General features: G+C 49.6%; 1 protein-coding gene across 5 annotated transcripts in view; it reads right to left on the bottom strand.

Moving 5' to 3' along the window:
* Nucleotides 1-3,351: 3,351 nt before the first annotated feature.
* The window catches only part of SRGAP2 (SLIT-ROBO Rho GTPase activating protein 2), a 234,012-nt gene continuing 223,225 nt past the window's right edge, over nucleotides 3,352-14,138 (bottom strand). For 2 of the 5 annotated variants that reach the window (XM_061187411.1, XM_061187410.1), the window contains exons 21-23: nucleotides 12,646-12,792; nucleotides 8,813-9,137; nucleotides 3,352-6,698 (exon numbers count right to left, since the gene is read on the bottom strand). In XM_061187411.1, the coding sequence (XP_061043394.1) occupies nucleotides 6,315-6,698; nucleotides 8,813-9,137; nucleotides 12,646-12,792 (856 nt within the window). In that variant the 3' untranslated portion in view covers nucleotides 3,352-6,314. Of the gene's footprint in view, nucleotides 6,699-8,812; nucleotides 9,138-9,349; nucleotides 9,389-11,534; nucleotides 11,953-12,645; nucleotides 12,793-14,138 lie in introns of those variants that run through there. The other 3 variants (XM_061187414.1, XM_061187413.1, XM_061187412.1) reach the window with 3 other exon arrangements.

Here is a 14,138-nt window from a genome sequence, read left to right on the forward strand (position 1 = left end):
GAGGGGGACTGCAGCGTGGAGGGGCAGCTGATGACCAAGAAGGGCTTGCAAGAAGAAAAGATACTCAACCAGCCTTTGGAGGGAGGGGAGTTGGGCAGAGAAGAGGGGGTCGGAGGTATGGCATTCCAGGTTGTGGGAACACAGGCAGAGGCACAGAAGTACGAGGTGGGCGGTGAGCTGGTGTGTGGTGACAGACCAAGTTTTGCTGGGCATCCTCTGTGAGGTCACATCCTCTGTGTGGACAAAATGAATGCATGTCTTGCCTATGGTTTTGAGCTGCTGGCCCAAGCTGGGCAGCATGTCTGTTGTTTCATCTGAGGAGGTACAGGATTCTGGCAGGCTCCTGAGGGGAAGAGGATGCCTATAAGAGGCCTCACCACATTTTCCTGAGTGGCTCTGAGGAGTCATAGAAATAGAAGTGGCAATTCAGAGGTAGTACTAGGTAGGACCAGAGGCACGGGGTGGGATGTGGGGCGGTCTTTGATGGCAGCTCTCAGGGAGAAAGCTCACATCTGCCTTCTCCAGAGGGAGGCCAAGTGGTGTCATAGGAAGGGCACGGCTTTACAGTCAGAGGTCTGAGTCTTGACTTGAGAAAGTCACTCAACCTTTCTCATTGACTTGGTGCAAAACCAAAATGAGATGCAGTGCCTGCTACCCAGTAGGTCCTGAATAAATACTAGGTGCCTTTTCTGCCCCTACATGGCTTGAGCCTGTTTGTCAGAGCTGCCTCACCTGTCCAGTGCCTTAAAGAAGAGGGGAAAGAAGGACAAGGGCCGGTGGGTGTGTGGAAGAGGTGGGCAGTGTGTACTCAGCGTGCCCAGGCATTTTTGAAGGGCTGAGTGATGAGGTCTTGGAGCCCTGCTCCTTGCCCCCTTCACAGGTCAGCTCTGGCCAGGAGCTTTGAGTACAGGAGGGACAAACCCTGCAGCCAGACCTGGCACCACTCCCAGGCAGTGGGAAAAGATGCAGTGGGTGCAGCTCCAGGCCACTGTGTACTGTCTTTCTTGGTATGGAAAAGTGAGTATTTCACTCATTCTGTTAACCCTTCAGACCTTCTACTCACCATTCCCTCCCACGCTCTCAGCTAAAGGATTTGCAATCAATTCCGCTGAAATAAAAGAAGCAATCAAGAGGGAACTCCCTCATCTTCTCACCCCACATCCACTGCCTGCCTTCCCTCCCCTGAGATGGAGGAAGTGAGGAAGCGCCTCTTCTCTGGCCCTTGCTGGCCCTTGCACCTGTGCTCTGTGATTTCACCCTCATTCTACTGGGGCCTGCCCTTGAGCAAACACGCCTCAACATTGTCCATTGTAAAAAGAGAAACCTGGGCCCTTGACCCCTTTTGATGCTCCCCATTCAAAGCAAAGCCTTTGAATGAGCTGCCAGGAGTTTGACTCCCCCTTCCCACGTGCTGCTCAACTCACTCCAGTCAGCTCATTTCCCCTGTGCGGCAAGTGCTATTGACAAGGGTGACCTTTCTTCACTGGCCTCATCTTACCCCACGGGCATTTGCCAGCCAATCCTCGTTGTTGAAACATTTCCTTCTCCGGGTTTCTGTGACTCTCCCAGACACCTACTTCTGTCACTCGCTCCGTCTGCCCTCTTTGCTGGCTTCTTCTTCTCCTCTAGATTTCGAATTATTGGGACCTTCTCTTTTTTTCCATTTGTATATTCTTCCTGGGGATCTCATAGTTTGAATACATCTATAATGCAATAGCTCCTAAATTTGTCCCTAAAACTCCATATTCATATATCCAAGACTTTACTTGATATTTCCACTTGGATGTCTAATAGTCATCTCAACTTTACCAGGCCAAGCAGAATTCTTGACTAACTGTACTACTTCTTTCCGCAGGCACTCACTATCTTATTATATCATTTCATTTTTAGAGTAACACTTATTTTGCTTATTCATCTGTTCTCCCTGAAACCAGAAAGCTCCATTATCTGTTCCTCTGTTCAATACTATATGACAGTGCTTGGCACATGGTCAGGCTTAACTAACGAATGAGTCTTTGGCATATGTAACATGCCAGGGTTTCTAACTCCTGAGTAAAAGGAAGCTTCATATGCCTATGGATATAAACATTTAGGTTAGATCATCATAAAGACCGTTTCCTAAATTCAGACCCACCTGGTCTCCTTTTTTGGTTTCTATCTGGATTGAATGGGTCTGTTTTGACTGTGTTCATTGTCACTGGTTTCCATCAAGCTCCCATCAGAATATATGAGATGAGTTAAGAGTACCCCAAAAGGATAGCCCGCCTTTGCCTTAGGACTCTCTGAAAAGGATCTGGGGTCCTCTGCTCACAGCTTAAGCACTAGCTCCATCTCACAGCTCGTCACCTACGTTCCACCGCACAGGGCGGCAGAAAAGCCTCAGCTTTGACTTAGCTAAGACCAAGGGACCAGCGAGAGAAGATCAAGCTGGAGCTCTACCATAAAGTGAGGGAGGGAGAAAAGATGACACATTAGAAGGGCATGAGAAAGTGGAATAAAAAATATACAAATAACAGATGGCAATGGCAAACCTAAGGAGAGGATGTAACGTGTCTGGGGTAGGATTCCTTGTATTACCATTGAACATTGGGTATGAGAGATTTGATCCACCCCAGGGGCCTCTGGTATTAGAATAAGCCCACGAAACCTAAGTGTGGGCCCTAGGGGCTCCAGGATGCATTTCAAACGATCACCTTTGAATAACTTCACCCTCGAATATATGATCTGCTAGAATCAAAATCTAAGGGAGAGAAAGCATTCTCGGTATGCTCCCACCCCGCCCCTGTACTCAACACCCACAGCACAAACACACGGGTAAGCTCTTCTTCCAGAGGCAGGGGGCTGCCAAGGGTAGAACGACCCAGGGCTTTGGTTGTGGAAGAAATAAAACCTTCAGTCACCCTCAGTTGTGGCTGACAAAGCTTCCAAGCAACTGCACAGGCTCCACTCCTGCAAATGGGGAAATCTGACTAGTGAGAGAAATGAGAACAGTCCTCACTGAAAACAGGGGAGGTGGATTCTGTGGAGGAAATGGTTCTCATGGCAACAGACTGCCCAATGGTGAGCGGGAAGACTTACTACACAATCTCTTAGGTTCCACACATGGGCTAAATGAAAATGCTGGGGGGAAAAAAAAATCCACATTCTAAATGCACCTCTGCTGTGTCTTGCTGGGGGAGGGAGAAGATGGTTGGCTCCTGAGGTCACCCCAACTCTCCTTCTGTTGCCAGGCAGGGCTCCGTAACCACAGACGGATCAAAATCCCTCCTGGGAAGCGGGACTCCTGGATTGGAGATTTCAGGGAGTGGAGAAGGGATATAAACTGCAGCATCGAAACCTAAAAACGTATTTTATTTCGAAGTTGTGCTTTGGATTTTCCCCAATCCAACATCTGTTGAGTGACAGTCTTAGGTTCACACAAAGCATCTCCAAGCATACATACAATATTCCAGTTATCAACACTATTTTAAAGAATATACCATTTTACACAAACGTGACATACAAGTCAGACGCCACAACATTGCAATTCCCTGGAAGACCTAACTTCTCTTCTGAACGTGAAGTACATATACACCAGCCCTTCCAGTGGTCTGTTCATCCTGTTGTTGGCATCATCTCTCCTCATCTCTTTGGGGAGAAACCAGGGCACCCTGAGGAGGTTGGCTGAGACCAGTGTTTCCAGTTTACAGGCTGCTGGCTGCAAACTCCTCTCTTTTCCAAATTGGGATGCTGGTAGCTCCGCCCCACCTCTGCTTTCCAAAGACTGACCATCAGAGTCCACACCGGGAAAAGGATCCATGCCTCCAGGGGCAGATTGGGGTTCTTCGAAGCATCATGCTGGTTTAGGAAGCATATCTGAGGAAGACTGGTCTCCCTAGGCCCTGGGTGGCCAGCTCCGTTTGGCTTTTCGGTGTAAAAATCACAGTGTGCAACCTCGATTCCAGTTGATTGCAATGAGCTCTGCCGAGAAGGACTCTCCTCCTAGGGTTCCTAGTCCTCTGGACAGGACCATATCACAGGTGTCAGGAGCACCAGAGAGGGGAAGACAACTCGGCTCCCAGAGCAGGGGTAGCAGGTGACCTCTCACACACTGTCCAGTTCATGATGCAAATCAGCAGATGGACACTGACCGAGGGGATGGTGAATGCAAGTCATGTACAGGGCTGAAAGAGAAACAAGGCAGGAGCAACAGAACAGGCCCAAGGTGTTGTCATTAAGGAGCTTTGCCTTTCCTTTCTTAGAGAAGGATGTGCCGGAAAAAGAGGAAAAGGGCAGGTATGGGCACCAATTTTGACCAGTTGGATCAAAAGGAATGTCAAGTGAAGGGTAGGGTTTCATTTCCAGCAAGGAAACAGATCCTTGGGTATGAAAGGCCCCTATTGGCTCAGGACCTGTGTAAGTCCAGGTGACAGACAAGGACAGGCCACTAAACAGAGCAACAAAAGCCAAGAATGCGGAGGACTGTGGGTTGCCCCTCATAGGTTGACACACGCACTGAAGGAGTTCTTCATCTCTCCCTCCTGGCTCTTGGGATGGTTTTCCTGGTGTTGCAGGCTACTTTTCTAACTAGCAACTTCCTGCAAAGCTTCTCTTTTCCTTCACACAAAAGGAGGAAAATCCTACCGCTTCCCATAGAGCCAACTACCAACTTCAAAATGTTGGTCTGAAGAGGATTTTCTGGGTCAAAGATAAGAAAATTCAGATTTTCCTATCTGAATGGCAACCCGCTATCTCTCCTAAACTGCGGAAAATAAGGCAAAAAGCACAGCTTTAAAACCAGAAAACAGAGAAGAGGAATGAGTTTCAGCTTTAACTCAAGTAGTTGTCTGAGACTCATGAGCCTGGGGTTTGACTGTCCCCAGCCCTGGTCCTCCTGGGATAGCATGATGTTAGGGGAGCTGGGACCATGGGCACCAGATTTGGAAAGCAAATTAAAGCAGATAAGGGTATTAATTTTGCTTTTTGGAGGTGAACCAGAAAAACAGCCAAAGGAAGGCCAAAATATTCAGCATCCAATTTTTGATTTCCTTAGATTCGGGCCTTGGAAAGACTTTAAAGCCCATGGGGCGAAGGGTTCTCTTAGTTGTCCTTGTCTGGATAAATGAAGACCAGTTTTAAGGAGCAATGTCTCTCTTTAATCTAACTAGGGCTCCCTAAGCCCCCGCTGGTCCCTGAAGAGAGGCCTTGTAGAATAACCCAACTAGGGGATAAACTTAGAATAAATTTTCATTTGGGAACAATTTTAGGATTAGCAAAGCTGAATTTAATTTTTAATAGGATAATGAATTTTATGTCTTGAGTACCCAAAAAAGTGGGAGGAAGGACCCATTTCTTACCTTTTCCAAACCTGCCAAAAACACAATAAAACTGTCTTAAGCCTCTTTATCCTAAAAGCAACCAACTATAAAACTGTCTTATACAGGAAAATGTCTTAAATGGAAAATGGTCCATCAGAGACAAAGATAGGAACCCGAGAAATGTCTATACATTCAGAAAAACTTTAGAAGTTCTGTACGAAGATTGGGTTGTAGTTCTAGAGAATGGAGGAGAGCAAAAGCAAACACCAATGATCAGTTCACACCAATAGAAAGAAGACAGAGAGAAAGCCCCCAACCCCAAACAGTTTACAGGATTGAGTCCCATCCTGCTAAATTTCACACGGTGGAGAGATTTCAAAGGCTAGGTTCTCTGGCCCAGAGTTGAGATTTGTAACGGAAACAGAGACCCCTGGTGGCTCCTGTGTGAACTGCCACAATAGCTTACAAAGAGACTGGTCTATCTAGGACCAGGAGAGGCTACACAAGCCAGAGACTAGAAAAACGTGTGTGTGTGTGTGTGTGTGTGTGTGTGTGTGTGTGTAAAACAGAGAATGAACTGTATATGATTCTCTATATTCAGTACCCAAAATAAGATGCCACTGAGAGCTGGCCGTCAGCAGCCAACCATCTGGTTAGGCATCCCCTGTGTCTGAGGGGACTGAGACTTCAGCCCACGGCCCTGTGACTTGCCTTGCCAGATTTCACAGTGACCTGATAATGGAAAAACCTATCTCTGGCTAACCTAAGAACAGTATGTACTGTAGCTGGCTGGATTACGACAACTGGGGGAAGCAGAGGGTAGCGGGAAGGGTGGGGGAGGGCTGGGCGATAACGAGGGCTTCATTCTCAAGGTTTTGGGTGATGGGAAGGCTAATTCCTGCAAGAACAACTTAGAACCTAATTTTCAACTGAAGTCCCCAAGCTAGTTAAATAGGAAGATTTTAATAACAGTCAGCCCCTCCAGTCCCCTTGTCTAGAACAATTAAATTACATCCCTCAGACAGTACAAGACTTGTCAGTGGGCTGTGGGGAGGCAGAGGAGTTGACACCGGGGCTAGTGGCATTTGTTTTGGGGAAGACAGTGGGCTTGGGCCGTGTGGCTGGCGGCTTGACTGGGGCCGCCATCTTGACAGACTTGACGGGCCGGAAGGCGCAGGCGATGTCCCCAGCAGTGCTGGCGCTGCGCTGGAAGGTGGGCTCGGGGTCCTTGAGGAGCTGAGTGTGCAGGGGGCTGGAGGGCTCCGATGTGGGGGCCACCACGGGGGAGGTCTTGAGGGGCTCCAAGGTGTCCAGAACCACGTCCGGGGTGTGCTTGACGCTGCTCTGCCGTTCTAGCTCCCGCAGCTCGTTCAGGGCAGAGTTCATGGTCGCCTCAATATCCTGCGGACAGGAGAAAGGAGAGAGTGAGGCTCACGTAGGGAGAAGCCCCCAGGGTCCTATTTCAACAACTTGGGCCAAATCATGGAGAAACCAACTGTAAGGAGATGTCCAGATGATTTTATTTGGCCAAAATCTTTGAACATATGGATGTTCAGAATGGGAGGGAAGGGGGGCAAAAGGACTTTCATTCTCATGAGGGGTTTTTTTTCCTCTTTAGACTGAGTGGTTGAGATGCTTTTTAAATAGAGCCCTCAGGTTTTAGACACATGCACAGATGTATCTATGGATGAGATGACATGTAATCCAGCAGGGACAGGAAAGGTGGATGAACTAAGAGTGGCCAGGAGTTTGGTCATGAGTACATGGGATTCATATTCTACTTTTGTTTGAAACTGTACATAATAAACAATTTTTTAAAAAAGTGGTACAGATGAAGTATGATCTTTGTTATCTTGGACTTTAAAGGCCAAAGGTTAAGAGGGTTAGTCCTTCCTCCTCAAGGACTGAGGGAAGGTTCAAGAGCCCTGGCCCTGAGGATCCATCAGGACACCCCCCCACCCCTGCCCCCGCTCCACCCCATCCAGAGCGCTCATCTTGATGAAGCCAGTTCCTTCCACCCATCACCATGAGAGGGGACCAAGGAGTGACCAGGAGGGGGAGCCAGAGTCCACATAGGTGAATCTCCATTGAGTTTCACAGTGGAATACTCCAGATCTTAGGAAACAGCAGTCCTAGCTCAGGGGCTCAAGGCAGAACCAAAGACCCTCTGTATGCAGCCAGCTGCCTCCCAGGGAGACCTCCCAGATCCCTCCCCACCTCTTCACACACTATGTCTAGCACCCCCAGACCACCGCAGGACTCCTCCCTTGGGATTAAACTCACATGGAAAGACTGCATGTTTCAAGCAAAGGCCCCTAGTTAAGGCTTCTTTGCCCTACAGGGTAATCCATGCTTTCTGCTGACAGTGGTTCAATTTCACTCATCCCTCTGTTGTTCTCAAACCTTAAAATTGTGCAGAAAGAACTCCATCTCCCTCCTCAGTCCCGCTCTGCAGCTAGAGTCTGTCCCAGTTATGTAGCTATTCCGACGTTCCTAACACCTGGCCAAAGAGGGAGCTGGGAGGATTCCCGTGGTGCAAGGCAGATTGCAGCCAAGAGCTTAAGGAGAGGCACAGAAACAGAAGGCTAGCAAAGCAAGACATCTCAGGCCCGTAGCTTACTACTGTGCTTGCCAGGTACACCATCCCTAAGCAGAGCACCGCGATTAAGCCAACAGAGGCCACACCAGCCTCTACCCTGGAAGTTGGGGTGAGGAGAATCTCAACTCAGTTGAGACATAAAAGGGCAACGATGAGTCCTTAGTTCCTACCTGGTCTAATGAAAATTATAGAGTAGGGAGAGACGTCTGAGTGAACTGCTTGGAGTGGCCCCGAGAGTCGTATTTTTAGAGGTGGGGTTGGATCTCTAATATTTCATGGAAAACAGAGACTCGTCAGTGTGATGCATACATGGAAGGAAGACCCTGTAGCAAGGGAGCTCATCTCCACTGCCTCTGGAGGCTTGGGCTGGAAACCTTTCTGGTACCGGAGTGCCCAGTGGCAGAGTAATTTGGGGCCTTCAAGACCAGGAGCAGATTGTTGATTGATCATTGATCTATCACTAGGGACCAGAGATTAGCCTCAGGGATGATGGGGATGGCACATTGATATGAAAATGTGGCCAGAACTACCTCTGAGCCTCACCACTCGGGCAGCTTCACTGAAATCTACCAGCGTCTCAAGACTCAAAACTTGGGCTGAATGGATTCTATCAGAAACACTCAATCTGTAACTACTGGCTTTAAAAATTACAACGGGCTTGCAAATAGCCCATATATGAGCAAGAAGCCTGCCTTCTTTTATTTTGTCTTCAAATTCTTTTTGGGGAGAGAGGGATCGACAAATTTCTTGGAAAGCCATCTTACCGGGTCTAGTTGTCTAACAGTCCCTGAACTCAGTGTATAATGTACAAAGCACCGTTCTCTTTCAAGTGCTGTCATAATGAGCATGGGCTGCACTAAGCAGCAGTGACAAGTGTAGACTTGTGGTAGCTATTTGTCCAAGAGCCCCCAGTTACCTGTGCAATGACCTCAGGGTCCATGGGCCGGTGGTTATTGAAGCTTTTTGACCTGCCTGCTGTCACCGTCTTCCGGATCTGTGGACTGTCCAGCCGGTTCTTCAGGGATGAGTGGCGGCTGATGGAGTTGAGGCTCCCATGCCCACTGATGGAACACTTATCTGGCCCTTCCTTGGGGAGACTCTGGCTCAGGATGGGCTGGGAAGATGGGCGGCAGCTTGCCCCCACCCCTGGGGAGGCGGAATCAGTCAGGGAACTGCTCAGCCCATGGCCGTCGCTCCGAAATGTTTTGCGGATGCTCCCAGATTCTGGCCGCTTCCTTTGCCTTCAATGACAAACAGAAAGGGCGGTGTGATCAGGGAGCCCTGGCTCCGAGGAAGCTAGGATGAGTGAGAGAGGGGCAGATGTTGGCACCCAGGGACTTCTGGAAGGAGAGGACACAGAGCATGTCCTCTCCTGTGTCAACTTCCCTTGCTTTCTCCATGTCTTTGTCTCCCTGCCACCCCCGACCTGGGCAAAGGAGAAATAGATACTTACTTGGTGGTCGTGGGCTTTGAGTTCTCAAGATGTAAGGTGCTGTCAGGAAAAATGTCTGATTAAGCAAAAGTTTCTAATGGGAGACAGATTCATGAAAAGGTACCCTCCGTTACCTGCTCTGAACAGAAAGCAGGCCCCAGACCCCAGGTAGGAGAAAAAGTCTCACCATCACCAAGGAGGTAGGGAGTTGCTGGTAAGAGGAGAGTTGACTTTTCCAAATTTTAGCATGTTTCTTAGTCCACTGACAAGACTAATTATTTTGGGCTTTGGCAAGAGGCTGTTGTTGCTTATTCTGCAGACATGGAACAGGATATTTTTCAAGAGGCTGCAATGCTGCAGAGTTCGGGCCACGTTTGTGCATTTTCTAGGGTGGCAATACATCTACGTGACCCTAAGTCACCCAGCACTGGGCTGAACCCTGGCTCTGAGTCGATCTGTTTCAGACCACTAAAGCTCTCAGATGAAATGGTATGGCAGAATCTTATTCATATGGGTGTTGCCCACTGCTGAATAATTTCATTATCTCTTGGAATCAGACCAAGAGATATAGGACCTAATCTAAGAGGCAATGACACTTCTGGTTTGGGATGGCAGCTGGGCAGCTCTGAACTTGAATCTACTAAGGGCCACTGAGGCTGAGGTGGGAGTTGGGGATGGAAGAAGGGAAGGGGTAGGACCTGAAGATAAGGAGCTGGTCCTTGGGGCAGGGCTACTGCGGAGGTCTTCCTCATCATACATGCCTGGGGCCCGGTTCGGGATTTGGCACACAGTAGCCACTCCGTGAGGCTGCCTGCTCAGCAGCTTTAGCCTTGGGGGGTCACCCACTCTCCAGTGGATAAAGGATGTTCGCAGAGTCTTATAAGGTCCAGTTGAAATGACTTTTCTTCCTCTGCAAATTCTTCCCTGCCCTCCCTCCCCCATGGGCAGGCAGACTTGATCACTTCCCCTTCTGTTCCTTCAGTGCATCTATGGAACCACTTTTTAGTGACTTGTCTCTGTGGTATTCACCTTGCCCGACTGTGAGCTCCGAGGCCAGGGATCACCTTATTCGCCCCTGAATAAGCAGCACGCGTACCTGGCACAACAGGAGGCGCTCAGTAAACGTGTGGAATTGAACTGAGAGGCTGCACCCTAATAACTCCTTGCTGATTTCCTTTTTCCTTCTTGTGAGGAGGGCTGACTTACAAGGCCCAAACTGCTAAGGAGGCAGATTTATGGAGTGGCTGGTGTGGGCCCGGCCCCAGGGATATAGAGGGAGGAAGACAGAGTTCCTGGTTTCAAGGAGCTCAGCCTGGTGGGAGATCCAAGCACAGCTTGTGTCCTGAGACTGCCTCGGGAATACAGAATAAGGGCACCTAACTCAGCCCTGAGGAATTCAGGGGTGTCAGAAAGGCTTTCCTAAAAAGAAATCTTTGGACTGAGTCTCGAAGGGAGAGGAGTCGACCAAGTGAGGAGATAGCAGATGTGAAGGTCCAGGGGTGAGAGAGAACCCAGGGTACTCAGGAGAGAGAAGGAGCTCGGGAGGAGAGCTGTGTGGGGCAGGAGGTGTGGCTCGAAGGCCGATCAGTCCTAAGGGCAAGACATCCCAGGGGGCGGCTGCTCACCCACGGACCAGCTGGCGTCTGGGCAGACCACGTCCTCCAAGACCCCATCCTGATACCACCAACCAAGGAGTTCATGGGAACCGCCTTGACTTTCTACCAGATATTCCTCTTTTGACTATTCAAGGTATTACTGTCTACAATTCCTTTGTACAAATGGCAACAAATATATGATGGCTTAAAAATATGTACCAGACTAATTAGCTAACTCTCTCTCCACCAACCTCGCCTTGGTTTCTGGGTTAATTACAGGCTTACAACCTTATGATTATAGGCTTATAATTAACGTAAACTTGTAAATAATGAAGAAAATGTCATTAGCCCACAGTTAACTTTGTACTAGCTGGCCCCCCCAACAGGGCACTATGCTGGAGGGAAATAAATTAAATCCTTGATGTTTCTTACCGGTCTGACTGAAATTGTAACTACACTGACCAAGTGAGCTGAATCAGCTACTTTACTAAGTAGAGGGTGAAAGAGATGGAAAAGAAACATGTGCCCCAACCACTCCCCCTGCTACCCTCTGGTTGGAAAAAAGCCAAGAGATCTGGGCGACCTGGTGCAGTTTAAAAACAACAAGCATCTTTTATTCTCCTTCCAGTTTCAGTGTCCAGAGGCTACGGTTAACAGGTTTTCAATGTGCAAATCATTTCATTCCTCCAAAGCCAGAGGGGAATAAAAACTGTACATCATCTCCAATCCATATTCATCGGGAGCGCCCTGGGGCTTGTCATCCTGCTGGCACTGGGCCAAGTTTCAGGGTCTGGCGGAAAGAGGTCTGTAGGCTTTGGGGCTTGGTGTCTGGCCCCTTGAGATGAGATTAGTTCTCCAATAACCTGAATGTCTCTAGGGGAGGCAGCAGCACACAGGCGTGGAATCCCTCTAGACGGCCAGATCGGGTGTGGGTGGAGTTAAAACCCCAGGATGTTGCTAACAGCCACTGTGAAAGCTGGGGGGCACAGTTACGAGCCTGCTGGACAGAAGTGGGAATCTGCAAAGGGACTAACAGGGAAGGATAATACACAGGGCCAAAGCAATAGGGAAAAAAAATGGCAAATTATTTCTACTGGTGTGAAAGGGCAAGAGAAAAGGGAGCTGGGGGGTTAGACAGTGAAGAAAGAGCTCAGGACAAAGCTTTCCTTGGGGGGGCTTGTGGGGGTAGTGGTCTCCTTTCCTCCAGGGGAGCGAATGCAGGATGAGGGAGAAACAGACACGTGATATCTAGATAAACCATCTGGGGTGACGTGAACCTGGTAGAAGATGCACGAGACTTCGGATCTTTGGACAGACAAGGGCCAAGGAAGACATCAAAGACTATTATTTGAGTCAGAATTGGAAAAGAGAAGGCACCTCTGAGAAACAGTACAAAACCAAGTTGCGTGAAGTGACTACAGCTTTGGCCAAAGTTTCAGCAATCAGATGGCCAGGAAGGTCTGAGCGGACATACGCTGCGTGGACAGAGGGGCACACCCGTCCTTAGCGCGACAGCCACTAGCCGGAGACCTGGGCCTGCTGACGAGGCCTGTGGATGTTTCCTTGGCCCTGTCCACCTTGGAGCAGCCACGAGCACATGCAAGCTGTCGGGCTGGGAAGTGGGGGGATGCAGCACAGGGATGGAGAGCGCGGTTAGGCCAGAGGGTGAGGCGGGGTGTCGCAAGTCATTCAGGGGAGCAGAAAATGAAAAGCAGAGCTTACTTGTTGATGTTTGCAAGATAAATATCGGCTACATGACCCCCACTGGGACAGCTGGCCCCCGCTCTGGCTGTCACCTTTTCTTCAGGTGGCTCAGAAATGACCTCAATCTCAGACTTGGGGCTGGACCTCTCCACGACACCGTCCTCGCTGGGGGAGAAGGGGCAGGCAGGCAGGGAGGAGGGGAAAACAACAACAACACAAAAAGCAGTGTTAAATCGGCAAGATGGCCCCCCCGACACACACGCGACCCCGCAATGGTTCTGAGGCAGCAGCAACGCCTGGCTGGGCTCTGGGAGCGGAGGCAAGGAAAGCTACGGGCCTTTGGAGGGTCATTTAAATAAAAATAAATAATCCTGCTGAGTTCTGCGGGGTCCTCAGATCCTCTGAAAGCTGGGCTAGGGGACTCCTGGATTCGAGGTGTCTGCCTTCTACCCCTCGCTGCTTTCCCGGGGCAGCTGTGCCGGGGCCACCTCCTGCAGGAGGTCCAGGTGGCTGTTTATGTGCTCAGGTCCCAAGCACAGCTGGGCAAGGGCAGTCAGCTCTGCCGTGGCTCTGGAGATGCCGGCGTTGAGGCAGGACACCGCCACACTCTGTCGTAGCGCATCTAGCCCCGCTTAGAGCGTCCAAGCCGGTCCCAGGTCTCTCCACGGCTCTCCCGGCCCCTCTGGCTACTGATGACAAAGAAAGCCCCTTCTCCCCCACAATTCATCTTCTCTCGGTCCTGGAGTGAAGTCATAATGCTAAATTTGGGAGGGTCCCGTCCATGCACAGATGGCCACCAGGTATGCGATGTTATCAACAGAGGGAGGATTTCCCCGCAGAACGAGCCGGGGAGAGGCTGGGAGGGTGCAGACTCATTCAGGATATCAACCTTTAAAAAATAATATTAAGGGAAGGACTAAAAACACTGACAGCATCGTATCCAAGGGGAGGGAGTCGGGGTCAGAGGCAGGGCAATGGGGCAGGAAGGCAGATTTGAGGGGCCACGGGGAGAAGCCTTCCTGATCCAAAGACATTGCTTCAAAGAGCAGGAACCAACCTACCGCCCGTGCGATGAAGTCTCTCTGGAACCGGTCCATGTTCCCTTTGTTCCCCGATATCCTTTCCCCTCCTCTCCCCTGTCTTTCTCCAAGTCAACCTCATCTGAGTTAAATGAACTGGGTTATTTCCACAAGGCTGCTTAAGCTAGATTTCTACTAGAAAATGAACTCAACATTTTCATTTGCAAGTGGAAAAGTGCCATCAGGTTGTTTAAAAAAAAAGACAGAGAAATCAAAATGTTTTCCCAACCTGATCTTTCCAGAAAGAAAATATAAGTGGTCAAATAATAACCCCTCATTATCACTCATCAGGTATAAATGTGGATGAGTGCTGGCTGGCAAGTTTCTAAAATGACTGGGGGTGGGGGAGGGTGGTGGAGATGTGATTGGCGGGGGAGTAGAGAGTGGAGAGATGAAAAAATAATTCTCCACTCAGTCTCTGAGTCTGGGGGC

Source organism: Eubalaena glacialis, chromosome 3 (assembly GCF_028564815.1).
Source record: "Eubalaena glacialis isolate mEubGla1 chromosome 3, mEubGla1.1.hap2.+ XY, whole genome shotgun sequence".
Classification (NCBI taxonomy): domain Eukaryota; kingdom Metazoa; phylum Chordata; class Mammalia; order Artiodactyla; family Balaenidae; genus Eubalaena; species Eubalaena glacialis.